At 43.9% G+C, this 27,877-nt stretch overlaps 1 protein-coding gene across 13 annotated transcripts in view; it reads left to right on the top strand.

The window, feature by feature from the left end:
* ADGRL3 (adhesion G protein-coupled receptor L3) overlaps positions 1-27,531 on the top strand; it is a gene marked incomplete at both ends in the record, with an annotated part of 318,582 nt that extends 291,051 nt beyond the window's left edge. For 7 of the 13 annotated variants that reach the window (XM_084263405.1, XM_084263406.1, XM_084263403.1 and 4 more), the window contains 4 exons: positions 97-265; positions 3,039-3,164; positions 5,764-5,860; positions 26,726-27,531. In XM_084263405.1, coding sequence (XP_084119531.1) covers positions 97-265; positions 3,039-3,164; positions 5,764-5,860; positions 26,726-27,531 — 1,198 coding nt within the window. Of the gene's footprint in view, positions 1-96; positions 266-3,038; positions 3,165-5,763; positions 5,861-21,121; positions 21,251-24,666; positions 24,719-26,725 lie in introns of all 13 variants that reach the window. The other 6 variants (XM_084263398.1, XM_084263396.1, XM_084263399.1 and 3 more) reach the window with 5 other exon arrangements.
* Between the last annotated feature and the right edge of the window lie 346 nt (positions 27,532-27,877).

Here is a 27,877-nt window from a genome sequence, read left to right as displayed (position 1 = left end):
AAAGTTTTCCTGCTTGTAGACATGTGCCTTCTTTTGTAGATGAAAAACCAATCCTTTTTTGTTTGTTTGTTTGTTTTGTTTTGTTTCTCCTAACAGGTCCTGGGTTATAGGTGCAATAGCCCTACTCTGCCTATTAGGACTGACCTGGGCCTTCGGACTCATGTATATTAATGAAAGCACAGTCATCATGGCGTATCTCTTCACCATATTCAATTCTCTGCAGGGAATGTTTATATTCATTTTCCATTGTGTCCTCCAGAAAAAGGTAAGACAGACGGTTCCCAGTGGCAGAAGAGGTGGTTGCGGGGTGTTTTGTTGCCTAACAACCGCAGTACAACATCATCTGCGTGCCCTGAATTGGTCTCGTGCAGATTTATCTCACTGCACGTAATAAGGGTGGTATTTAGACTGGAAACCGGCAAGATGGAAGGGAATGAGGTGATAACGAAGATATGTGGCAGTGGCATTTCAGCAACTGGGGTTGGAGGCAGGGGAAAAGGCAGCTGACAGTTCACAGTGCTTGAGAGTAGCAACCTGCGGAAGGGCTTTGCCTGCCATCAGCCAGATTCTCCTTTCCCGTATACCTGTGTGAGACGGGAGCGACTCCACAAGCATCCAGAGGGGCTGGCAACTGAGTGCTCAGGCAAAATGTAGCTTTACATCCCCATTTGCAGACCCTGCAGAAAATCACCCCTTTCCATAGCATTACATATGGGTGGATGAGGCTGCTTTCCCTGCTTTTGTTAAGAAGTGAAGGGCCTGTGCTCTGCTGCAGTTCATTAGCCTTTGTATTGCCTGGCCCTAATGTGAGTTTTTGGAAATCTTCCTCAAAGCAAGCACAGTAGGTGCTTCTTGGTGGAACTTGAAGTATGCCCCAATTAACATTTGCAAGATAACAGTGGAGTAACTTAGGTAAGCTCTGAGAAAAAAAAATAAAATTTTCTGTGTCTATACATAGATCAAACTTACAGCCTCTGACAATCACTAATAAATATTTTTAAGAACCATTTTATTCTCCACTGAAACTCAGTACTACAGAGCTCTCTAATTCTGTGTGTGTCTACTGACAATTTTTTTTAATGCACATCCTGGTTTCAAAGGGCAGGTTTTTTAACCAGTACCAACACAGGAAGGAGTTTATACATGGATACACCTGGGTCACAGTTTCTCAGTGTAACCAGTGACTTCTGGTGAAATGGCTTACAGGGTGAAGTCAGGGCTGTGTTGAGGTCTATTCTCCATATGAGAGCCACAAGCTTACTCCTGTGTTACCCACATTTTCCTGTACAGGTCAGGGAGATCTGGCCTATGGATAGTCATTGCAGCAAGTGAGCTCTGTGAGCGATGCCTCTGGAAGGATCTGTAGAGCTATGTGAAAATGTCATTCTTGAAACCAAGGGAAGACTTTCTGGGTTCAGAGTTTTATCCCTGTCATTTCGTCTCAAATTGGTGCGTCTTAAAAAGCTTAAAAGCTTTATCTAGATGCAGCTGCCAAAACTGATCCCAAGACTTTCAGATAGAAAGTTTCCAGGCAAGATTATAAGAATGTAGGAAGCATCACCGCTGCTAATTAAGCCTGCAGGTGCCTCTTGGGTGAAGAGTTTGAACTTGTGCACCGTTCTCACTGCTCTCTTCTCCAGTGCACCACACAAAGGGTCAGTCCCAAACCTGGCATCCCAGCGTGGCACCGCAGCCTCCTTAGCTATTGGGCAGCACTTTTTCATTTCAAGCCAATCTATACCATTAAACTCTCACTGGTGACAATGGGATCATTCCTGATTTATGGCTGCATAGAGGGAAGGAGAATGCGGCTGGTACTTTGCTGTGGGGTGGGATGCATCTTTTTGACCCAAGAGCTGAGGGAGGAATTACTTTAGAAGAGAGGAAAAAAAAAAAAATCCTTTGCCTATCTATCATGGACTAGAAAATCAGCAAAAAACTGCAGAGAGGCAAGCAGTGGGTGGCTAATTAAAGCAATTGAATTATTTTCTCTCAGCAAAGGATTGATTAGGCACTCGAGCATATTGGGCACTCATGGTATTGTGTTTGTCTCAAGCGCTTAAGGAAAAGCCTAATGAAAAAGCTGTAATTTGCTATTTAAGCCGTTGTTTCACAGAGTTTCGCAATGCTCATAGATAATCTGGCAAAATTTCATGGCTAGCCCTGTGCTCCAAGGAACCTCAACTGGTGTTTTGGACATGCATGAGATTTTTTGGCTTTTTTTGTGTCAATGGGCAGCATGACATGATTTTGGCTTCTCAGTACAGTCAGCTCATTTTCAGGCTTGTCCCATCTGTTTTCTGGGTATTGTTGTCCATAAAAAAAAATCACACCTGAAGCCCAGTCAGAGCTTAGATCCTCCCCTGACACAAGTCAACATAGCTCTCCTGAAGCAAGGAGATGGCACGGCTTCGCTGTAGGCAAGGACTAGGCACAGTTTGACTGCAATACCCTTTTAAAACATGACTGGCTTGCACAGTGCTGTGGCAAGCAGGTGCCAGCTGCCTCCGTGCACTGGCATTATAATCTCCAGGGCTGCAGGCTCTGCAGTTTGCATAAGTTTCAATTTGACTGCAAGAAATAATTTAGCACACAACAGCCCCCCACCCAAAAAAAACCTCACGCAAAATATGATAGTCCTTAGGTATTTTGTTTGGAATTTTTCTTTTTAGTCCCCTGCCAGAAGCAATAACTTCTAGTACATCGATGAGCCAATATTCTCCTTTATATCAAATCTATGAGGATATTAATTTTCAGTCATAAATAGTGTATCTGTAGTTTCTCCTGTGCCTCTTTGATGTGCTTCAGAGGAAGCTGCAACCGACTGATGTCCACGAGGTGCTTTGCTGCACAGAAGCAGTCCCTTACGCCATCATAAACACAGAGCTCACATGTCAAGAGCATTCACCTGCAGGTGTACCAGGCTTCTTCCCCACAGACTGCAACTGAGATAAAGTCAGGAGCCATGTTGAAAATGGGAAGGCGGTGGGTTGGAGAAGGAGCTGCCCACTAACTGCTGTTGCTCTTTCTGTGGCTAGGTACGTAAAGAGTATGGAAAATGCCTGCGCACACATTGCTGTAGTGGGAAAAGTACAGAGAGCTCTATCGGCTCAGGAAAAACTTCGGGGTCACGGACACCTGGAAGATATTCCACAGGCTCACAGGTAACCTGCACTTCATGTCCATGCTCCCATGCTTTGTGCCACTGTGCTGATACCCTTTGCGGCTGTGCTGGGAGGAACCTCCTCTTGGCACCAAAAGAGCTGCCTTAGGGCTCTCTCCAGCATACCCACAGAGATTTCTCTCCCTCATGGACCTGAATCTAACATGGTAGCTTCCATTGGGATGCGATAGCAAATAGTGCCCGTCTGAGAACCAATTGTGATGAGAATAAAAAACCCGAATCTGGCTTCTAGAGGCAGGTGAATGGTCATCCCCTGAGCTGTCCTGCCCATTCACCATGGGAATCGGGAGCTAGGAGCATTTTGTCAGCTATGCTACATCCCAGTACATCCTTTAATCACGAGCTGAAGGTTGTTGTCACCACTATTGCCATATACAGGAATGATGCTGTAACAGCCAAGTATTTTTCTTGCTTAAAAAAAGACAAGAGTCTTGCCTTCACAGTGAAAGAGCTTGCTTTCTGGCATTCGGCGGTTTGATCAATTCCTTGCCTCTCTCAATTTGCCTTAGTTTATAGACCTCTTGGGAGAATCCATTGGGGTCAGATTGTCTTATTAGGTTACTGGATTTGTTACGCTTTGGCCATCTGAAAATTCAAGTTTTGTGTAGTTTGTGCACTTAGCAATTTTTAAGCTAACTTGTACGTACAGATGCAGATTTATGGAGGAACAGTTCATATAAAATGAAGAAGCTTACTTCTTAATCAATAGAAACCAAACACAAATTTATTCAGTATTACTAATGGAAGTAATTATACATGACAGTTCCACTATTAAATTATGAAAGACATGCAGCGAGTAACAGTTTATAACCTCCCAGGAAAACCTAATTTGTGATTTATGTCTTGGAGCAAATTATTATTATTTTTTTTCAATGGTTTCCAAGATGTCATCCAAGAGCTCCACTTGGGCGTTTACATAGATCTGGATGCTGTGCAGGGCAAGTAACAGCAACGAATATGGTGCCTCTCTTCAGTAGGCCATCAAATCCCACAGTAATCAATAGTGTCCGAAACTCACTGTATCCAGCAACATTTAGGTGACTAATGTGAAAGCCTTTCATTTTACATAGCTTAGCTACTGGGTAGGTGCCCTCCTCTCTGAGAAGAGTTGACTTTAATGGGCCGTACCTCTTGGCTGTCTCAACACAAGAAAGCAAGTCCTTTTGAGGGTGAACTGAGTCTCCTGACAGCAGTCCCCTCATGGCAGGTGAGGTTTGAGGTACCAAGAAAGATTGTTTTACCTGCAGAAGCTTGACCTTGGAAGAATGGAAGTGCCTGAGACCAATTTTAGGCTGGACAAACCTCATAGAGGTGATGGAGAGTGGCTGGAGATCAGTCTGAGTTGTTCAAAGAATCTGGCTCCTAACTTTTGAATAGAAAAGAGAAGTACTCCTAAAATCCCCTTTTTATCTGAAAAGCACTTAGGAAACAGAGTAATTAATTCACAGTGGATCATGTCAGAAAAATACAATAGATTAAATGTCCAGGTAAAAAATAATTGCTGTAGAAGTGCTTGGGCCTCATGTCACATTGTGCTTCTGCTAATGCATGATTAGGAGATGCCATTACTACATAGTTAATGAGTCTACTAGGAGGCACTTTTCAGCTGTGACCACGTGAGTAAGCCCTAGAAGATCTCACATAGCTAAAATCCCACTACAGTAAGCACTGGATTTTTAGCAACTAGGAAAAGCATGGTCTACCACAAGGGGAACCAGACTTCCTGATTCCCCAGGCCACCTAGCCCCACTTTCACACAGTCACAGACACATCCATCATACTCTGAGAGGTGAGGAAGAGTTTTCTCTGGATACCTGGGTTCCTCAGCCATCTTCATGTGGAGTGCTCACAAGATGCATATTGGCTGATTTTTTGATCTTTTGCAAGATCTAGTTGGAGTGGAGCAAGAGAGTGGTGTAAAAGCCACAGAGGTAGATACTCCATAGTATATTTGAGAAAGAAAACAGAAGGCCATCATATTCAGGGCACTGTTTCCCCAGCAGCAGAAGCTATACCACAGATGGAAAAACAATCACAGATTTTTCAGAAAGGGGAACAGAATTCATTTGTGGGGTTTTCTTTACCCCCTGACATTCCCCAAGATGGATGGTAGGTATAGGAAACTTCTGTTCATTCAAGGACACCAAGACACAAATCAAGTCTCCTGTTACACTTCACAAAGAATAAAAGAGAAGCTATGAGGCACAGTATGGGAATCATGTGTGCTTCTGTGTGTAAGTTATTTTTCCATTATTTAGTGCTATATTGGTAAATCTTTAGCTTGCACGGGTCTGGGTTTCTCTTGTATAGGATTTCTGTTGTTTTTTTTAATTAAGATGTGAGCAATCCAATCATGCACCACTACTTTGAGACAGACGTTTGCGTTACGAAGTTACGCAGGCAGGGTCTGGCATGCATAAGGTGGGTTATAGCAAAACAAGAACCCCTTGCTTACAGCTGGCTAGAAACAAGTCTCATCCTGAGTTAGAGATGCCAATAGCCATCGTTAGTGAGGCAGAAAGAAACCTATCTGCAGCTGCTAAAAATTCATTACCTGCTGTGGTTCAATCCCTCTTCAGAGCCGGATTCGTAGGATGTGGAATGACACAGTTCGAAAGCAGTCCGAGTCTTCCTTTATTACTGGAGATATAAACAGTTCAGCTTCACTCAACAGAGGTAATTATAAACTATTTTTCATATCTCTAACTCATAATGGCTTTAAGGAGTCTGAAATGTGATGCCCCTTTCCTTCCTTTCCCCCTTCTCACCTCGAACAACGCTGGACCCTGTTCTCCCACATAAGAAATGTTTTGGTGATAACTGGGTTTAATGGTGGTTGTTGCCTTTTTGTTCCTTTTCTTTCTTTATTTTTACACATGCATTTTCAAGAATTGTCATTTCTGAAAGGGAGTTATGAAATGTAAAAAAGGTAAATTAAATGAAGTTGAAAAGTAATCTCCACTTTCCCTCAGTAAACTGCTAGCTCCAGTAGCTGGTGAGATATCAGACCTCATTGCTGATGCTGAAAATGGGCCGTTATGGCACTGTACAGCCTGTGTTAAGCCACAGGCTTCCCGATTGTCCTGGGAACGTAGCAATACTGTCATCTCTATGGAAGCAAAAATGAGCAGCAGAGCATAGATGTAAGAAAAAAACTGTGCTTCTAACAAAATTGTCTGCATTGATGTTAATATACCTTGTTTGAAGAAGTGACTGATATGAACTTTATAGAGATCTGTGGAGGAAAGGCTATCAGAGACATATTTGCCAAACAAAATGTGGTGCCTGGCACAGGAGGAAATCCAAAGAGGTTTTTTTTTTTAAAAAGTCTTTTTCAGGGAGTTGCCGGAAAACAACGGTAAGGGAATACCAGAAAAAGAGCCTCTTTCTCCTCCAGTACAACAGTTACTTTACAGTAGCTTTTAGCAACCAGCTGCCAAATTCTGTTTTGTGTATCTGCCCAGCTGATGCTGGAATTAAGAGGGGGTAGAAATGGTATCGCTGGGCCCAGCTGTTCTTTCATGATGATGAAAACCAAAAGTATTTCCAGTCCCAATGATTGGACTGCAAAGTTCACCTGAAGATTGAGTTGGGACTTTGGTCCTTATTCAATCTTTATTCACCCAGAATTCCCACTGATTTTAGGATGGGTTTTGCCTGAGGATAGGCTTGAAGGATTTTGACTGTGCTGTTAGTAATATTGAGTACTGAGTAATGGGGAACTAGGGGTATCCGATTCAGTACTGTGAACATTGTGTATGTTGGCCAAATCAGTGCAATAGGGAAGGCAGTTTAGTTAACATGGAGATCTGCTGTTCTCCCTCTCCCTGGTGGTTTTTGTGCCAGGATATTTTCACTTTGCAGCGAAGATTCATTGATGAAGACGACTATAAGATGCTGTGACTGCAAATATCTGATTTACCCACGTGCGTTGCCCTTGCGTCCCTCTGCCTTTGCATCAAAGACGGGAGAGCTACAGCCAGGATTCTCCGGGGCTGATTTAGAAGGGGATCAGTTGTCGCACAAAGGTTATAGCAAGAATAGCTGTTTCCCTTGGCCATCCATCACTCTGTCTCAGCGGCAAGCTGAAATGTGTTATGTATGAAATGTTCACTCCTTTAGTTAGCACGGAAGTTGACTTGCTTGCCAATGCAGCCAAGGCTACAAAGGGAAGCGCTTTAACAAACAGGGTCTTCTGGGCTTGTCAGCAGAAGAAAGGCATCTCGCCTTTTTCAGTGTAAGGATTTTTTTTTCCGAGCAAAGAAGGGAGTATGACCATAAATTGGGAAAGCTGTGAAGAGGTTTCAAGTGGGCAATCTTCATCCCAGTGTGGTGAGAGCCTGTTACTAGATGTGCTGGTTATTTAAAGGTCAGTTGGGAAATGAACTGCCGGGGGAGGCATCTTCAAAGCCGATTTCAGCCAGCTATTTTCCTCATGTAACATCGGATGAGATGAATCACCCAAAGGGTCTGAATCTCATCAGTGACTACAGAAGCAGCCTGATAACTGTCTTGGAAGGGAAGCCTTTTAGGTGGGACACTGAAATGACTTGAATAAGTTGTACTATTACACAGGGGCATCCTCCCTCTTTCACATGCACAGGCCCAGTATTTGTTGGGTTGGGTTTTTTTTTTCTTTTCTGGTAGACAGAAGTATCTGCAAAATGGAAGTTAAAACATTTCTTTGGGAGTTAGAATCTCCAAAGCAGCAGGCGGTCAGTTCTGCTAGGAAAATATACCTGACATCAACAGTAATCCCAACTGCATGGGGCCCCAGATATTTCACACTTTATCCTGTTTATTCCAGTTGAAAAGAAATGTTCATGGTCTTAGGGCTTTGCATAGAGCATAAGCTGTTTCTTCAGTCTCTCCAGAGAGAGCTGCAGCCTGAACAGACCAGTGGGGCAATGCAATTTTCACAGTTCTTGTCTTCCTGTTGGTATTTTGGTACATATCAAGCTTTAAAGGAGCTGTATCACTAATGTTTTATTTACAAGTTCGCAAGAAAAGCTGAGAGGAGTGAAGTGTGAGTCTTCACTTGTATGGTTAATGGCTTTCCCTGCCAGAGGTTGACAGAACAGGCTCACATACATGTTTTGAAGTCCCTCCCTAGTCCTCCATGCCTGGACACCTTTTGCATGAAAGTATTATCCCAAATTCAACAGTCTTTGCATTCTGGTATTTTTCCCAGCCACCCCTTTAAAACAAAAAGATCCTTTCTCCCCAGAATTGTCTCCTCCTCCAGATCCTGCCCTGGCTCCACTTCTCCATGTCCCAGGCCAGCCTTGAGTCTTCATGTTTCTGTCACAGGAGCAGAAAGCAGTCAGACATCTTCCAGCTAGGATACTTTTTTTTTTTTCCATGATCACATTCACAGTACTTGCAGTTCCCTGCTGCTTGATAATGTCCCAGGCAAGACTGCTCTAGCAATCTGTATTCTTGTATGATGACTAGTATCTCTACATATCATCCCATCCCCTCTTCTTCTCCCATGAAGCTCCTGGGCATCAATCAGACATATGGTGCCTGTGGGTAGTGCATTCCTCCCTTAGACACGTACCTATGTCTTTTTCCGATTTAGCTAATGTTACACTGCTTAGGGCTTTTTTTCAGCTCTGAATCCTCTTTTATCTACTACCTCCCAAAGCAATTTGTCAATATTTTTCTTATTCATAAAATCACAGACTGGTTTCGGTTGGAAGGGACCTCAAAGATCATCTAGTTCCACCCCCCCTGCCATGGGCAGGGACACCCTCCACTAGACCAGGTTGCCCAAAGCTCCATCCAACCTGGCCTTGTTTATCCAACCTATTCTCATTTATCATACCAGGAATTTCATGATAACCCAAATTTTGCCTGATGCAACATGTTCTGTAATGCAAAGTAATCTGACTCCTGACTCTTAAGACATACATGACCATTTCAGGTATTTCCTGCAGGTAATGTCTAATTACCAATTAGTCAAAAATGGTTTAGGCTTGTTTCGTTTTTCTCCTCATTATGGCTTATTAATGGTGTGAATTCAGGGTTCTTGTTCCACTGAAATCAGGAGGAAGGGAATAAAAAACAGCCATGGATTTCCTCTTTACCGGAGAACGAAGAACGTGCCTGTCCATCCCATGGTCATGGACTCTGTTTCAGGATGCAGGGGAATTCCTGCTCCCAGCACTATCACTCTGCAAACCTTGCAAAATTCTTTCCACCATGGGTCTGGGTGGATATTTCTGCCATCTATTTCACATACACCCCATGCCCTACATTTCTTTTGACAGTGCTGAAAACTTGCAGGGGTGTAGTAACTGAACCAAACTGACTACCTTGTGAGTAGAAAAAGAAGCATGTTTGGTGTCAGTGGTCTTGATATAGGCACTTGAATGCAGTGCTGAAATACTGGGCCAAAAGGGGTGCACATACGTTGGACTCTTTGTATAACATAGAACTCTGAAGGCTAAAATGTAGAAGGTATGAAGGGAAAGCAACAGAGAGAGTTTTCCATTGTGTAAGGTTGTTGAGGAGAAGGCAGAACAGATGACTATTGCATTTGTAAAAACAGCGGCTTTTTTGATAATTGGAGTAAGGACAGTTTTAAAAAAGAGCTAAAGATTAAAAGCAGTTAACAACATTACTGTTATTCCAACTCTGCTGTACTTGTGCTTTCGTAATCTAATCACAGACCTGTGCTGTATCTGCAGATGGAGCCAGCAAGGGAAATCAGGGATGTCTCTCAGCACAGAGCTAATGGCAAGAAAAGTAGATTGCAGGGGACAGCTCTGAGCATGAGTACTGCTGGGCTCTGATGGTGCACCACAGGCCTGAGCTTTGGGTATATCCAAGTGGCTACCTCAGGAGCAAGAGGGACAGGTCCGTTTGCATCTTCCAAGTGTTACTGTCAAAAGGCACTTGTGTAGCTCAGGCAGCCTTGCACACAAATAGTCGTAACATGAAACTGCAATGCAACTCCAGCCTATTTTTATCTGTGTCATAGGTGAGAGGTAAGACAGAAATTGCTGTATTTCTTTAGGTATGAGACAACTATGGGAGAAAAAACTTCCTCTTGAACTATACGGCTCTTTGTTACCCTTCGGGCTTTCAAGTTGGGTTTGGGGGTGTAAAGATAATTTTTTTCTTTTCTCCCCAAGGAAAAATGGAAGTTGTCTGGTAAAGAAAGGAGTGGTCCTTCTTTTGGTGAGGGTCCAGAGCAGCAGAGACAAAGAAGGCTTTGCCAGTGGTATAAGGCAGTTCTTTGTTATAGGAAAATGCACTGATGGAGCTACATATATCCATTCAAGCTAGCAGATAAGGGGAACTGTATCTTTTTGTTCATGGCAAATGCTTACTCTATCTTAATGTTTTTTGCCCTCTTTGGGGAAATAATTGGGCTAAGGGTAAAGCCACCAGGTTTCTCTGAAAATATAAACTACTCCAGAAGTCTGTTGTGTTGGGTCAAATGCTGTATTCCCACTGTAATGCTCTGAGTCATTGCTTATAAACTAGACAGCAAGTTTAGTAGTTCCTTCCAGTAACAGCCTTGCTATACAACAGGAGTATGTGTACCTCTTGTCTTTTGGCTATATGCATATATAGTTTATGTCCCCTCGCCCACAAAGGACTGTACACCCTCCCCACCATGCTCATCCACAGAGGTCTCCTGGAGGGGTTTCCTGGAGATTGCTGCTATATTGCTGCTACACTTGCCTGAAGGATGTAAAATATCAGGTATCTGTAAAAGCAGAGCTCTGCTGCATGAGGGGGAAGAACTGGGAGTCAAAAACAAGCCATGCCCTTACTGATGGCATGGTTCTGCAGGGGCTTGAGCCAGCAGGCAGAGCTGGGTACTAGTAACAAGGGTCCATCCACAGCCCTGGACACAGTGAAGTGATGAACCAGGTCCAGGGTCTAGCCTAGAGCAGCAGCAGACGTTGACAGAGAGAGTGCTGGAAACCAGGCTACAACTCAGTTCCAAGGTCAGGCCAGGACTGGTTGCCAAGGGCTGAGCAGGGACCATGCGTCCCCTGTGGGTCTCACTGGGGCCACTAAGGCCTGTCAGGATCATCAGGACCACAACAGCTGGTGCAGGATTGGGGGCCAGGACCTCTGGCAGCTCTTACTGCAGGATAGTGAGTCTTAAATATTAATTCATCCTTGTGCCCTAAGGGTCTGTTCATGAGGAAGCGTGCCCTTGCCAGCAAACCCCATCAAACATTCATCACAAAGCCCTAAAATCCCCAGTATTATTGGCGCAACAGATATTACTCCTGGATAGGAAAACCAGATTTATTTACTCCCTGTTTCTTCCCATGCAAATGGGCTGAATTGGGAAATGGAAATGAGGGCATTGTTTGTCCCTGCCCCTTGCTTTTTCATCCCAAAAGCATAAGTGTGGTTGCATGTCTCAGCTTCTAAGTAGCACTTCAAAATAAATACTTGATTTCTCTTTGCTTTATTATTTCTCCCCTGCGTTTTTATATCAACCACAAAGACTTAATCTGAAACGTACACAGGAAAAAGGGAAATTATTGCTACTGTTTTCAGAGATAATCAGTTTAATGTCAAATTCATGTGGATTTCTTCATAATGAACAGAACAAATTGAGCTCAAATTCAAACAGTGGGAATCTGAGTCAGAGAGGAAAATTAAAATGAAGAACATTAATATCCTGATTTCTAACCCAACTGAGACCTGATTGTTTCCTAAATGAAATCTCCCATCAAATTCCTCCCACCCACCCAAAAATATAATTAAGCTGTGATTTCCAGGCTGAAATCGTATCTGTGCTGTTAACTCAGCAGGGACAACTGTGTATGTTGCAGGGAGGCTGGGTGAAGCTTTAAATTACCTTCAGGTGGCCATATTATCCTGCATTTTTAGGAAGCAGTTATTTAGAAAACAGCAGAAGGTAAAATTCTTCCTTTGGGAGGAAACTGTTAGTCCAGAAGACAGCAGCTGGTGGTTAGCGCTGGGGCACTGCAGTGTGTCAGGTTTGGGTCACTCTCCCCAGATCTTCCCTTTTTGCTCAGAGCTGGGGGCTGCCACATGTGTCTCCTTTGCAAGATGAAGGTACTTCAATTTAGCTGTCTGCAAGGGTGGTAGGTGTCGTGGTCTGTAAATAACTTGGCAATACAGTAGTGAAAAAGGGTAGAGTCTGGTGTGATTAAGGGGAGAGACAAGTGGAGAAGAAAAAAAGAAAGAAAAGGAAAGAGCAAAATGGAAAAAAAGAAAATCCATTCAAGATTCTCCTGGGGATCTCAAGCCCCATCCCTGGTACATTCCAAAGAGTGATTGTTGCTCGCTGTAGCCCATTTGCAGTGCTGACCTTTTGCTGCTGGTGCCTAGATAAAGCAGAGAGTGTGTGGAAATGTGGACCATGGAAGCACTACTGTTGTCATGCGTCAGTCTTTCTCAAGATGCTTGTTTGCTCCTTGATAGATTGATGTGACCAGTGTGACAGTCAGATTTCAGCTGAATTTATGTTGCATATAAAACAAATAGCAAGCAGCCAAGCTCTGGGAGAGGTGGAAACACCTCTATTCATAGGATGTTCAGAGGGCGCCATCAACTGATCTATCACAGTCTGTCTAAACGCTTCTTACCTGCTCTGAGTAATACCTATGGCCCTTCTGGTGCCGTAAAGATATTAAAAGATAAATACTTTCATTGTTTTCTTTTTACAGTTGGCAGCAGTGCCCCAGTTTCTCCGGTGAAGTCAGTCAGTTTTCATGTCCCGTCTTTCAGAGAGATGAGTTTTTGCTGTGGGGTTTTTTTTCATTTTATAAATTAGCAGGTTGTGGTTGTATGGACAGGTTGGCAGGCAGAGGCAGTGATGACCACTGTGATTTTTTAAATATGTTTTCAAGTTTGCCAGATTGCAGTTCTTTTTCTTTAATTCTTGAATTCCTGTTACTGTTGTGGTACCAAGGCACACAGGTTCAGCGCCGAAGATTCACAGGGTGTCCAAGGTGACTTCAGTTGCTTTCCTTGTTCATGAATGCATCTGCAGATGCCTAGAGAGAGCTCACTGAAATATACCTGGGTATAAAAATAATTTACTTTTTTTTTTTTTTTCTGATGACTAAACAGTTAAATAATTGGACTAAAAAGAAGTGTCTGTCTCCCACAGACGCTTTGCTCTTGTGAGTACCATCGCTGGACAACTGGGCATGTGATGTGGAGCAAGAGTTGCATCTGTTTAAATCTGAGCTCCCCTGGAGGTGCTTTAAATATTTTGTGGTCCATTTTCAGTAATGCTCAGGGTTTTATGGAGGCGAATTCATAGGGCTTCTCAAAGTTGAGCCTGATATAGCCCTGGTAGGGACAACAGCCTCTGCGACCATTATTTGCTAATATGCAGATCTTCTTTTTTCATCATTATTGCTTAAATCTAAGACATGACATTTTTCCCCTGAACACATCCTCTCTGCAGAGTGCTGAGACGTGCTCAGCACTGTCCTCGCTCACCACTGCTGAGTCAGCAGGGTCAAGGTGCTACATAAACCTGAGGGATGAAGTGATCCTTGCCCTCAAGCACCTCCCTTCCCACTGGCTAGCAAAGTCCTCAGCCCTGGGAAATTTAATGTTTGTTTAAAGGGATTCTCCAGTCCTGGAGCCTGAGAGTCCCTGGAGGCATCTTTCTGCTAATCCAGAGCAAGCTTGCAGGCTGTTTTCTACCATCTCATCCAGCCACAGTTTCTCAAGTGATGCAGCTTGTGCTCTTCACCAGGAAGATCGGTCTTCAAATGTGCTTGCTGTCCCAGTACCACAGATGCTTGCAGCAGTGCTCACAACACCAGGGAGAGCCTTCAAAAGAAATAGCTAGTCTTTGAAATTTCCATTTTACCCAGTGTAGGAGGCTCTTCCCTTTGAAATTTCCCAGTGTAGGAGGATCTTCCTTTACCTCCCCATCTCACCACACTGGAGTTTTCCTGATGAAGCTCTTTTGGTTTCGTTCCCCATGTCCTTGTTCTGTTCTCTCTTATAACCCATACAGACTACACGCATCCTCCTCTGACCCCATGGATACCCCTGCCTGGGGCCCATTGCCCAGATGGAGGGCACATTTGGAAGTAGTCGTCCATATGCAGTTGCACCAGATCAGCTGTAAGGGAGTGCTGTTTGCAGGCCATAAATCTGTGCAACCCGTTACACGACTGTTGGTTTGGCTAAATGTCAGCATCTGGCCTCAAAATGACCCATGCTGATAATCACATATGAAGTAGAGAGAAATTCTAGGTAAATGGCAGCAAAGGAATATTTTCTGTTTGTAAAGGAAACTCTGCATCCTTTTGGACTAGCAAATTGCCTCCACTGTTGTTTTTTTCTCTCTCTTTTTTTTTCAATCAGCTATACATTTTATGCCAGGAAAATTATGATTTTCTGCATCAAGGATCAAAACTTAGGGAATTTAACTCCCATTTCTGCCTACGTGCAAAATGAATCCCACTGTCGATTGTCTTCTGGTTTATTTTGCCTCTCTGCTGCTGGGACTGAGTTAGCTGAGATTTGTTGCAGTGATTTCAGTGAGTGACGTGACATTCTTCCTTTGGGAGATATTATGAACTGGCTTTGATTTTAGGATTGACAGCCATATAATTGGAAGTTCAGTCATTAGGTGGATCAGATTTAAAGAGGAAAAGTAAGGGCAAGGCAATTTCTGAAATCAGAGCAGGCTTTGGGGAGTATTAGATCCAGCAGAGTATTGCTGCAGAGCAATCTTAATATGATGACTGTGAAGGAGGAGGGAAGAAAGCATGCTGCTTATATAGTATTAAGTGTGGCCCAGTTTCCGCCATAGGCAGAGAGCTCCACATGTCTTGGGTAAGAGCTCAGGTTTAGTGAGAAATAAGAGTAAGTGGGAACAATTAGGGATAACACATGTTTGTATAGTAGAGGTACAGTGAGGTATAAACACTTCGAAAGGGTCATGGTGGTAAAAGCAACGATGGGACAATGTTTCTGCTCCAGGCAGTTGAGGAGGAATCAGTGGGTGGGGAAATATTTATAAATTGATGTAGACTATCTGTGTGTTTCGAGTGCGGCTGGCAGATTATAATCCAGCAGAGCTCTGTCATCTGCAATCATTTCAGAAGACAGAAAAGGAAGAAAGGGGTCAAGAAATACTTTCCCTCCCCTGACTGTGCCTAAAAGCATGGGATGTTTATTTGGCAGAAGAGGGCCCAGAGCTTAACAACCTCATTTGCTGAAACTCCATTTCTCTGCAGTCAGTATTAATAGCTTCTCAATGAATAGATTAGATGCTGCAAGTGACAACAAACCTATTTGAGAGAAATTTAATAGGGAGGTTTATTGAAGTTTATTAACTGATTCCTGTTGACTATTATAAGAACAGAGCTCGATAAATCTAAACGCCAGAACATTTGTTGGAGGGAGCGAGGAAAAATGCTGAAAATACCTGTTGTCCTCCAGTGAATATGTGTGATTTCACTTTTCATAATTGCATTCATCATTGAAATAAATTGCAAGGGAGCACATGGAAGACCAGGATTTTTTAAAGACTTGAAAGCTCTGCCTGTAACACAGAAAATTATGCTGGTAGGGAAAGTCAGAAAGATGACTAGGGTTTGACTCCTACAAACCTACTTTGAACTGTGCTTCCTGATAGCTCAGGCTTCAGGCAATGGTCCATGTTCTCCCTGGCTTGTTTCTGCAGTGTGGTCTGAAGTTCGTGAAGTTGAGGGACTTATTTTATGGTGGCTGTGAACAGTGAGATAAGTAGGGTGTTTCAGGAGGCAGAGTGGGCAGGAGTGCATCACTGTGCCCTAGCTCTGCAGGAGGAGAACTGCATGGTTAGTAAAATGAGAAAAAAGCAGGCTTAAGGTTGACCGAAAGCACAGCAGTACATGCTTTTGTTATGGTTTCTTTCTTCTGAAAACAAAACAAGCAAACAGACAAAATAGCCCAAGAAAAACTAAATTTTGGGACTGCCAGGTCAGAGGCAAAAAAACATTCTGTTACAACTCAGATATGATTTTTCTAAGCTATTTGGTTTTGTTTCTACTGTAATGGAAAGATAAGGTCCTATGAAAAAGTCAACATCAGCTTTCATACAAACCACTCTTTTGGAACCAAAAGTGAAAACATTTCATTTGTGAAATACTGATTTTTGTATGAACATTTTTGAAATATTCTGCTGATTCACTAGTTCATACAGTTAAATTTGTAAACTGGTTTGCTCTCCTTTCTCAGCAAAAATGCACTTCTGGCACATCTGCTGGGTGGTGGGGGATATCTCCCGATCCCCAATGAGTTTCCACCCTGCTAAAATGTACATACCAAGGATGTAAAGCTGATTTTGGCATGCGATTGGAAAGACCTAAAGCCAAAGAAGATCCACAGTGGCATTGTTGCCTATGTGGACAGATGATCCCAGCTAAAGCAGTGCTGCTCAAGCCATTTCTGCCTGGTAGATCCATGCTGAATGGCATTATTTTTCAAGAAGTCTGGAGGAGCAGGCTTCCTGTTGGGTTGGCCATGCAGATGATTCACGTTAACCTAAATGCTTTTGTGTGCTGTGGTTAGCTAGCTGCCCACAAGAAATTACATGAGTTTTGTTCCTGAATGATGCAGTCTAGAGTATGGCAACATGTGTTTGTGAATCCTCTGTGTCTGGTTACAGTGATGGTAAAAATGGTGGGTTTTTTGTTTTCTTTATCCTGGTTGGTTTCCACAGCGGGTTTTCTCAGTTTGCAAGTCAAAAGTGCAACACTCCAGATTTCCCTCTACATCCTGAGCACAGGCCATGCCTTCTAAACCCAGTAAGAAAGGCTGGATCTTCAGTACTTGGATCACAAGGATTCCCCATGCTGGGAGAGGAACAGGAGCATCTCTGTGTTACCCAGCTGATAATTGCCTTCTGTAAATGCAAGGTTCCTTTCTCCTGGTGGTCACAATCTATAAATCCTTCACTTGAGGACATTTCGGCATCAGGAAACCCTGAGCTGAGCCCTGGCATTGCCAGAAAACTGAATTTTAGTGTCATTTCGGGTATCAAATCTGGCCTGGTAGCTGTGTTTCATATGGAACTTGGAACAAGGAGACATGGGACTGTAGTTATACCAGTGTGGTTGTAGGGAATATTTTTGTACAGATGTGAGTTCTGCTGTTAAATGCTTTTGCTGGTTGTGATGGTCTCATTGCACTGAACAAGGACATGCGAAGGTGAACCCTGTGGGTTTGAAGCCCCATCTTTTTTCCAGCCTCAGTTTCCTGCTCCTACATGTATACAGCATGACAGGTGTTTGGAAACAGTGCATTTGCTTTCCATTGGATGTCTTTGACTAGCAGAACCAAAGGTGTTTCAACACAGCTGAGTTGAAAGCAGTCACCCTAACTAAAACAACTGAAGAGTGGTGGCTGTGTGCTGGGCTCAGGTGCTTCAAGAGACAGCAGAGGAGGGATTTGTATAGGGAATGTTTCTACTGAAATGCAGGGAAGCAAGGGTGGCAAAGAACTGTGGGGTTTGCTGGAGAAATTGGTGTCGCACCACAGATGCTGAGCCATACGTGAATAAATAACAATGAGCACCTGCTGCTTGCTGAGGATATTGGGCACATCACCAACGCCAACCTAGACAGCTGCCAAAGGTCACATACCATGAGATGCAGGACCATGACAGCCACCCACAGCCATGCTCTTTCTGCTGTTCAGGTCCCTGGACACACATTTACCTTTGCAGTCACAGCCCTGGTTCCTGGCCTTTGCTGCGAATGCACAGGCATAGCTGCAGAATAAACCTCTTTGCTTTCTCTCATAGTATTTTGGGAGGGCATAACACTTTGATCCTGGGATTGCTTTATTGCCTTGCTTTATTGCCATGCTGGCTGCTTATTACCAAGGCTATTTTCATGCAAACGGATCCATAGTGAGGTAGCCTCCCTGTTCCTTCTGCTCCTGCCTTTTCTGTAGACCTAATCCACTCTTCCTAATAGCCCCGTTGGTTGCTATAGCAATGATAAAGTGTTATGAAAAAGGCAGGATGATGCTTAAATGTATGGCTGGTGTTACCTTTCTCTTTCTCCTTCCCAGAAGGAGAAGTGAAATAATGAGGATTTGTTTGGTGTATTATTGTTTTATCTAATGCTTTAACTGTAGGCTCTTTGGAGCCTGAATGCTGCCCTGTCTCATCTTTTGTAAAGCAGTTAGGGAGAGACAAGAGCCAAAACTGATGACTGCAAGGCCTATAACATTTTGTTTCTAAGATGCCAAAGGTTACATTTACTGTGACCCCCAGAGAGTGTGAAGTTTCCTGTGACCAAACCAGTTGGGTTTCTGAAAGCATTGGAAAGTAGCTGAACATGTTAGCAGTGGGCTTGTTTTTGATTTCCATCAGGAGAATTACTCAGCACTGCCATTAAATTGGCATTATGTTCAGTAAATTAAAAAATCTTAATGCTTTTAGCAATCAAAGCAGAAGATGCTTAGTAGCTGCATATGGGAATGGGTGGCTGTTTTGTTGTACCAAGCCCCCTCTTTTGCACTCTTGAGAGTGCAAAAATTACTTATTCTGTATTTTAAACTTTTTGCCAAGTTTATAGCCAGAATCATAGATCTGCATTAAAAGTTGCCAGAAGCTATCTAGTTTGTAACAGCCTGCAAGAGCCAGGTTTGTCTGAATTTAGCTCACTTGAGAGGCCACCGCCCTGCAAATGTAGGCGAGCAAAGCACTGAGTGCTGGCACGGATTGGTCCCTTCTCCTCTTGTCCAAAGAGAGAGCATCCCCCACGTGAAACAGCTCTACCTGCCCTGCTCTGCCCTGCCATGGCAGGATCACTTTGTTCCTGCCTGCTAGGGATCACTAGACAAGATCAGACTGGGGGTATATCAACTGAGATGCTCTTTCTGACAGTGGCTTAAAGATTCCTCAAGCTAAAGCATTCAGAACCATGAGGTGGGTATATTCTCCACTTCAAATCTCACAGAGACCAAGTTGGAGATTGGGGTAAATCTCAAATGAGAGGATTTTATCAGTTCTGAATTTATGGCTGGCATTAACTCTGGGCATTCCTGTTAACTGTATAAAGGTGTGCCCCTTCTCATATCTTTTACAGCCCAGCTTAAGTAAAAGTGGGATGAAAGCAGAAACAGTTTTAATGGATATAATACTCATGCTGGTGTAAAACTAATGCAAGAAGAGAAGTGGTCTCTAGGTTCCCTTATCCCATATGTACATGAGGTTGATAGAAAATACATTACGAGAAAGAATTGACTCATTTACCTATGAGTTACATTCAAGGTTGCTTAGTTAAGCATTCGTATAATGTTTTCTTACAGGAGACAGCTTTGTTTCCTTATTTCCAAACACAGCAGCTCATCTTGCTTTCCATCAGCATAGTCAAAAATATCAGGTGAGAGAAAAAAAGTCTTTTATTTCCAGCTGCATGTGTTGAGGAGCCTCCCTTGGCATGCAGCCCCCATACAGCGCTGCCTTCTACTTTGTCCTGTGCTCAAAAAAACAACTAAATGATCAACTAACACCATCTGCCTGGGGCTGGGAAGGACTGGGGAAGGTTGAGGGAGAGGCAGGAGAGCAGCCTGTTCTCTCCTCTACCTACGCAGACACAGAGAAATGCCATCCCTGGAAATGGAGCCAGGCCAGCGTAGAACCACTGTAGGAGGCAGCTCTGGATGCTTCCACCTAGCCTTAGGTTTGACCAGTCAGGGTTGCTGGGTTTGGGGATCAGCTTTTTGGTGGCTTGTTTGGGTTGGAGCAGTCAGATGGTGGTGACAGACAGCTAACCTGAGCCTTCGGACAGCCCTGTCCTGGCCAGCTCTAATTGCCCCACCAAAGACTTAAATTTCCTTGTGGAAAGGTTTTAACAGTTTAGATCTGGATGTAAAAATCATGGTGTGTCCTTCAGTGTTCTGCTCTCCATCTCTACTGACGACAGTAGGAATGACCCTGGGGGAAAGTTTTGGAGTCTGTTGTCTCTTTGGATCCCAGAGATTTGAAGCAAGGACTTAATAGTTTTTTTGGTCCTTGCAGGTCACCTAATAGGTGGGGGGAAGGCTTTGCTTCATGGGTTGATACTTGCTATAGGAATCAAGGTAGGTCTTGGCACCACCTGCCAAGCTGTGACGATCCTGAAAAGCACAAGCCCAGATGCTGTGACTCAAAGGGATAAACCAAAGCAGGAGAACTGCAGGTTGAATGCTTGGAAACAACAGCAAAGAGGTCTGGGAGTGGGGAAACAAGGTGTTTGCTGGTCAGAGAGCCTTGAAATGTGCGTCTCGTAGCCTCTCTTGCTCCTGATAGAAACGCCTGATGCAACCATGGTGCTCTCGCCTTCAAGGGTGGATTTGGGTGGTTGTGGATGTACTTGACAGTGGTACCAGAGCGGTAGCTGAAGTGAAACTCACCCTCTTAGCCATAAGAAATAGCTGCTCTTTAGTAAGTGTTGAGAGCCTTCAGAGAGGCTGCAGTCTTCATCCTTTCATTTTAATTCAGGTTTTTCAATTTTAGATGTGCTGTGAAGGACTGGTGAAAGAGACTCTAGCCTATAGTGGGACTTGAATGTGCTGGTTTCTGTTAGTCATTATGTATTTTTTTTACTCATTTGGCACTTTCCAGAGAGTTTTTCCTCCCACATTGTGTAGGCTGCCATTTTCCTTTCTTTCTTTGTAGCAAGCATGTGGGCCTAGCCTTGCTTACACTCTGAGCAACTGGGGAACCACCGTAAATGTAGCTTATCTGCTTTCTGATACGTTTTCTTTTGCATTGGTTTGGATTTGTGCATCGTCAGTAACATCTGTTCTGCTTTAGTGGCATACAGTTTTCTGAGTCTAATTAGCTGGCTGCTTGTAATCAGGACTATTTCAACTGTTGTCATTCTGAATGTTCTTTTTCCCTTTTTTTTAATACCACATTTGCCTGATTGACCTTTTTTGTTGTTTTTTTTTCTCTGTCTTTCTATCGGGCTGCTCCAGGAGCCATGGCTAATCATCTTATAACCAATGCTCTGCTTCGTCCTCATGGCACTAACAACCCTTATAATACATTGCTCGGGGAATCGGCGGTCTATAACAACCCTTCTGTCAGCATGTACAACGCACAAGGTGTGCTGGAGTTTCTCTCTAATTTTTCTAGTGAGAATTCCATTTTCTGTGGCTTATTTTGGCCCATTTCCTTCTTTTTTTTCCTCCTTTTTTTTCCTCCTTTTTTTTTTTCCTCTCCCCACGCACACACACTTTATTTTTTTGGAACTGGGCACAAAAAAAAAGATCCCCTCCCATTCATTTCAATGCATCTTTCCATTTTCCAGAGGCTTTTTTTCCATAAGCAACCGAATTCACTTTGAGAGACCCTTCTCAGTCCTACTCAAAGCATACATAGTGGTTTTGATTTTGATTTTTTTTTCCAGTCTCCTTGCTTTTGTATTGTTTTGGTCTTGTGTGTGTGTTTTGTTGGTCGTATCCATTCCTCTCTTTGTTGTCAGCGTGTTTCCTTGTTAAACCATTCATTTCAGAAACAGGAACATCTTTGAAGGTAAGTGAAGCTAAAATGGCCTTTGACACCAAAGCTGCTCTCATTTCAAATGGCATAAAGAAATGTGGTCAGTGGCACACCAGCATGCTCAGGGGGAAAAGGAAAAAAAAAAGCAAAATAAAGCAAAACTGCCCTTGATCTCTAAGAAAAATGACAGCTGAAGCAAGGAGCATAGGTCAGCTCCAAAGAGCAGAGCTTAGATATTGTAAAAATTGTTTTGCTGTTTGCATTAATATATTTTATATGTCCTATTAGGAAGAACAAAGAAAGAATAGAAAAAGGGGTAGGGAAGCTAGAAGCTCTTGCTCTTTCGGCCATGGAAAATAAACATGTATAGTCAGTTGTACCTAACAGAGGTTTCTGCTGTGGAAATCAGTCTCTTGTCACCTCATGTGTTTGTCTCTGCTCTGGCTACGGGAAGGGACAGTATTTGTAAACTGATGTCCTGATGCTCCCGTGAGGGAGAGGCAGATGCATTTATGTAGGACCTGAGGAGGAGCTTGGGAGTGTGGAGCTCTGCCAGCTCCTGTCTGTTGGTGGTTCTGTCCTGCTCTGCCACTTCCATGGGATTTTTATTTTTTTTTTTGGCTTGCTTGCAATGTGGCTGAATCATCTCAGAGTAATGCTGCATTCAAGCACAAATATGTCAGCACTCGTCAGCTCTCCACTCCTAATGAAAGTGTCCCTTTCATGAAGGTATCCCTTTCCAGTAAAGGATCTCTAAGGAAGGGAAAACAATGATGGTTATAGTGCAAGCAGGACCGCCCTCCCCCTCCCAGCTTTGTACTATGTGACAGCATATTGTTTATAATAGAAATTGTTTATAATAGAACTCTATCACTAGGGTATTTTCATTCAAAGCGCGAGGAAGGCACACGTATTTGACCTTTTTGTTCATTAGTTTCCTAAACTATGCTAATTTTGTGCAATAAATTTGCTTCCATGAATGCTTTATAAAAAAGGGATACTGTTAAGCATGAAACTACCTGAATTTTAAGGACTGCAGCGTGCCACAAATGTCAAAATGAGCTTTGATGTTCTGTATAGTTTCTTGCATGACACCACTGAGGTTTGGGGACTTTCAAGTCAAGTGGCAGCAGGTAACGCTGGGTTAGCGTTTGGCTCAAGAGAACTGGTGTTTAGGTCTGGGTGCCTCAACTGAACCCAAGTGATTTGGGCAGAAATGTAAGAAAAAGGTTTTGCGTGCATTTTAATAATCCTGTGTCCTTCTACTTTTTAAGATTAGATTCTGATGTAGTTGCCTGAGCTAACAGCATTTTATTCCATGAAAACAGTCTAACTGATTTGTAAGTGCTATTCAGTGCAACACAAGTGGATGAATAAGAGAAACCTACCCAGGCTTCACACATGGGAGGTGAAGAAAGAGAGTGGAACTAGTGCTGGTCCTGTTTAAGCCCCTGCAGCTTTGCCATTGACTTGAGAGGGAGCAGAACTCAACCCATTCTTTTCAAGAGGCTGCAAGTTAATTACTGACTGTAGAACTGGTATAGCTATTGCTTTTCAAACTGGTTAATGTCCCTAGACAATTACAAACTGTGACTATTGGGAGATCCTGCAGCAGAAAGGAAGAGTAGCAAAACCAACTGGGCCTCATGGCCTTGGCAGTTCTTTGAGATTCAAGGATGCTGCACTAGCAGGCACGCTAAAGTGATGGTAGGACACTGTAAAAGTAGACACTGTCACCATCTGTGGGTGTGCCTTGGCTGGTATCTGTGTGCGGCGAGGGCTAATGTCATCCAACTAACTCATTCCACATCACTAAGGCTATGATTTTATTAATTTTTTTTTGCACCTTCATCCACCACTTCTGATGCTGGCCATTGACAGGGGCGGGACGCTGTAAGAAACCTGAGGCCTGATTTGGTCAACCCCTTCCTTTCCCCCTCCCCAGTCATGTGTTTTAAAATACCCTCTCTGCTCAAACCGAAGCTGCCCCATCTGCAGCAGATAGAGCCTCACCAGGAGCCGGGAGCCCTAAAAAATTCCCTCGGAAAGAGATGGGAAATCAGACCCTAAAAGATTCCATGACGGGACACAGCATAGAGGAAGAAGATGATAGGTGAGGGGTCTGGCACCCCACAGCATGTGCCAAGCACTCACCACCTTTGGCAGCTAATGGATGTACACTGGTGCTATCTCTCGGACACAGGAGTTTCTAGAAACGGCCTACCTGCTTTGGCAAAAGCTAATTTTAAGGGAAGGCGGCAGTCCCGTTAATGAGCTCTGGTTACACCCCAGCGTGCCACAGACCATTGCAAAGTGGAAAGCTGAGAGTTATCACTGGCTCTTCATCTTCATCTCTGGCTCTTCTTGTTTTAACCGTTTCTAATCTATACCTTCATTTAGAGATGCCATTATTCCTCTAACAACTTTTGCCAAGTCCATGTAGTTTGCCGAGCGTTTGGTTAAAAAAAGAGCAGACTCACCAAGATTTGTGAAATGCCCTTAGCCCCATGATTACCAAAGTCATCCTCTTACAAAGCACTGTTGCAAAGGATGGAGAGCAAAACATTTTTAGCAAGGAAATGGATTTTGGTTTCAGTTGCCAACAGTAAGTAAAGCCAAAGCAAAGTACTTTGGAAGTGACGTTGACAGTGTCTTGTCTTTTCAAGCATGACCGTTACCAGCTATAGACTTTTCTTAAATTTCCAGGCATTATTTCTTGATTTGCATTGCACGCTGAACATTTTATAATGGCATTGGAAAACAGTTTAAATGTGATAATTTTTTTTTAAAAAATGTAGTTTATTGAATATTGCGCGTAAAATATTTTTTCTGTCTACAATGTCAATATTTTTAACCTGAAATAAACCATGTAACAAATTCATGTATTCTGGGCAGTGGAAATTATTTCCGTTAACTCTCTTCTGCATATCATCAATTTGCTTTTTACTCATGTTTCTCCTACTGTCGCTGTAAGCTTACTTGTTGTTTTTTCTTTCCTTTTCTTCATGCTGTCGTTTAGAGCCCTACAGAGAGACAAGTATGGGAGTAAAGCTAAACATTGCATATCAAATGTAATTTTTTTTAGTTCACTTTTATTGCATCACATATAGATGATGTAGTTAATAAAGGAAATTCATCCCACAGTTTTGAAATCAAAAGAATATGAATCTACATATGTATATATACGTGTATGCGTGTGTATGTATGTGTGTATATATATATGTATGTGTGCATATATATATATATGAAATTAGATGATGCTTTTTTTATTTCTTGTTTTTGTGGTACCATTTACCCAGCGTAGTTTCTCATGTAACTCTGTGTGTGGTTTATTTTAAACTTCACTTTTTTTTTCCCCGAGGTCATGGCGTTTTTGTAAGATGTGCTTCATTGCAGACCCCGCTCTGTTCTCACCTGCGATGCCTCCATTTTACTTACCCACCAAACCCTAACTCTATGCATTGGCAGCAGAAGCGCAGGGTTCAGCGCCTCAATGCATACATAACTCAACATAACCATCAGACAGATGCTGTTGCACCTGTCACCCATTACATACAGTTGTCCCCCCACCAAAATGCCCACTTTTCATTTCTCCCCAAGCATCATGACTCGGTTGGAGAACTTCCACCATGAAAATCAATGGCTTTGCTCTATGTCTGTGATGGCTAGTTGATTTTTTGGCATAGGTCCCTTGTTTGTTGGGAAACCCGGTATATGGCAGCACCCTCTAAGCTTCAGAAACCTAAAAGGTGACCGACACACTCACTCAAAAGGAAGAAGAAAGCCTGCAGTAGCGCTTTCCAGCCCTTGACATGCAGCAACTACTCCATCGCAGATATAGACCGAATCCTGTATTTTCAGAAGGTACACATGCCATGTACCAAGCATGGTATGAGCAACTGTTCATCTGAAATTGTCAGCTAATGGCTCCTCTGATCCACCACGGCTTGCTGGAGTTGCTTGCCATTCTTTGGCAACATCTGAAGCCCTTAGCTGAAAGGTTGATATGTTATTTCATGCACCCCCATGCCTGCACTCCTTCCAAGGAGGCCAGTAATACCAAAAAAAGAAAGTGTGGTGGTTTAACTGCCAAGCCTGATTTTCTTCTCCCTTGCCCATTCATGCTACGCTGCTCTCAAAGCACTTCCCCACCATCTCCCGTAGCGCATTGGGAAAGAGCCAAGCTCTAGCCTTAGGTTGACAGTGTTGAGATACCGGCGGAGATGCGATAGGCAGTTAGTTGGGGGACAGCCCTAAGCTCCCTTACCCCTTGCTGGGTCCCCCGAAGCCCGCCTTACCATGGCAAGCTGTACCCTCCACTGAACCCTCTGCTTTACCTTTGCAAGTGAAATGGGAGCTATTTTTAAAGGCTTTGCAGGACCCCACAGCAGCAGACTCCAACACTGATTGTGTTAGAAAATCCCCACCCAGCCAGTGTAGAGTAAATGATTTTAGGCATGCCCTTGTGCCTAGAGAGGTAGGGCATTTAGTTTCCTTCCAAAAAAGCCTGGGCCAGGAAACACTCTATGCCTCTGCCTTGCTAATTTTCAAATCACACCTTTCAGGCCTTATGCCTTTACCCTGGCAGCCTGCCCAGCAAAAAGAGAGAGCAGATTTTTTTGTTTGGTGGGTTTTTTGGGGTTTTTTTTTTAGTTTTCTCCAGGAAGTATACACTCTGATACAAAATGGGGTAAGGGTTAACCTGAGCTGCGAATACTTCCCTCAGCTGGGGGAAATTTCTCCCTTCCTCCAAAGAGGAGCAGTTGGGACTGGCCCAGGGTCCCCTATTTCTCAGCTTCCCTAGAGCAAAGTGCAAGAGCTGTAGGAGATACCGGCCAGGAGAGGATATTCTGTCCCACCAGCAGTTGCCACATCAAGTTACATACTTGACGGCACTTTCCATTTTTCTGGTGGGAAGACCTTTAAGCTGGAGCTGCGTCCTCCTATTTTGGCCGCAACACTCTCCTCGCTGCCTAACCCCAGCAGCCGTGGCAGCCTAGGAAGGGGGTTTGAGTGTGCACGTCCTGCGTGAGTGTCCTGTTTGTACAAGTCACCCTCTCTTGTGTAATGTTTTTCAGAGGGGCTTCTGAACAATGCCAGGGATACAAGTGTCACGGATACTCTACCACTGAATGGTAATCACGGCAACAGCTACAGCATCGCCAGCGGCGAGTACCTCAGCAACTGCGTGCAAATCCTTGACCGCGGGTACAACCACACTGAGAACGCCCTCGAGAAAAAGATCCTGAAGGAACTCACCTCCAACTACATCCCTTCCTACCTGAACAACCACGAGCGCTCCAGCGAGCAGAGCCGCAACCTGATGAACAAACTCGTCAACAGTGTGGGTGGAGGGAGCGAGGACGACGCCATCGTGCTGGACGACGCCACCTCCTTCACCCATGAGGAGAGCCTGGGCCTGGAGCTCATCCACGAGGAGTCGGACGCCCCACTGCTGCCCCCCAGGGTGTACTCGGCAGACAACCACCAGCCCCACCTCTACAGCCGGCGGCGCATCCCGCAAGACAACAGTGAGAGCTTTTTCCCCTTGCTGACCAACGAGCACACGGACGACCTCCAGTCACCCAACAGGGATTCTCTCTACACCAGTATGCCCGCACTGGCTGGCATGCCCATGACGGAAAGCGTCACCGCCAGCACCCAGACCGATCCCCCACCAGCCAAAAGCGGTGGTGGTGATGCCGACGATGTTTACTACAAAAGCATGCCCAACCTCGGCTCCAGGAACCACGTCCATCAGCTACACACTTACTACCAGCTAGGTCGAGGCAGCAGCGATGGTTTTATAGTCCCGCCAAACAAAGAGGGAACACCCCCGGACGGCAATGCAAAAGGACCCGCTCACTTGGTCACTAGTCTATAGAAGATTCAGCAAAAATTAAGCAAAGAGACAACAAAAAGCCCCTCTGTAATGCTCGGTTTACTGTCCTGAGTTAATCCAAACAGTGGTAATATTGTGTGTACTCCTAAATCTTCATGCTGTTCAAAAGGAAACTCTCGGACTTTTTTTACTGGAATTTTTAGGCCGGCCCGGAGAAGACAGTAACTGCTGCCCCCTCTTCTCCCCCCATCCTCCTTCCCTCCAGACAGACTTCATTATGTTAATGAAAGAGATAGATAACGGCACACTTCGTGGCCTTCTCAAGTTATGCTGTGTTTGATTAAACAATCCTTGATGCTGTGTTGCTCTTAATACCGAGGACCTGATT

This window comes from Gallinula chloropus (assembly GCF_964237585.1).
Source record: "Gallinula chloropus genome assembly, chromosome: 4".
In the NCBI taxonomy this organism is placed as follows: Eukaryota; Metazoa; Chordata; class Aves; order Gruiformes; family Rallidae; genus Gallinula; species Gallinula chloropus.
This window is presented reverse-complemented; position numbering and strand designations above follow the sequence as displayed.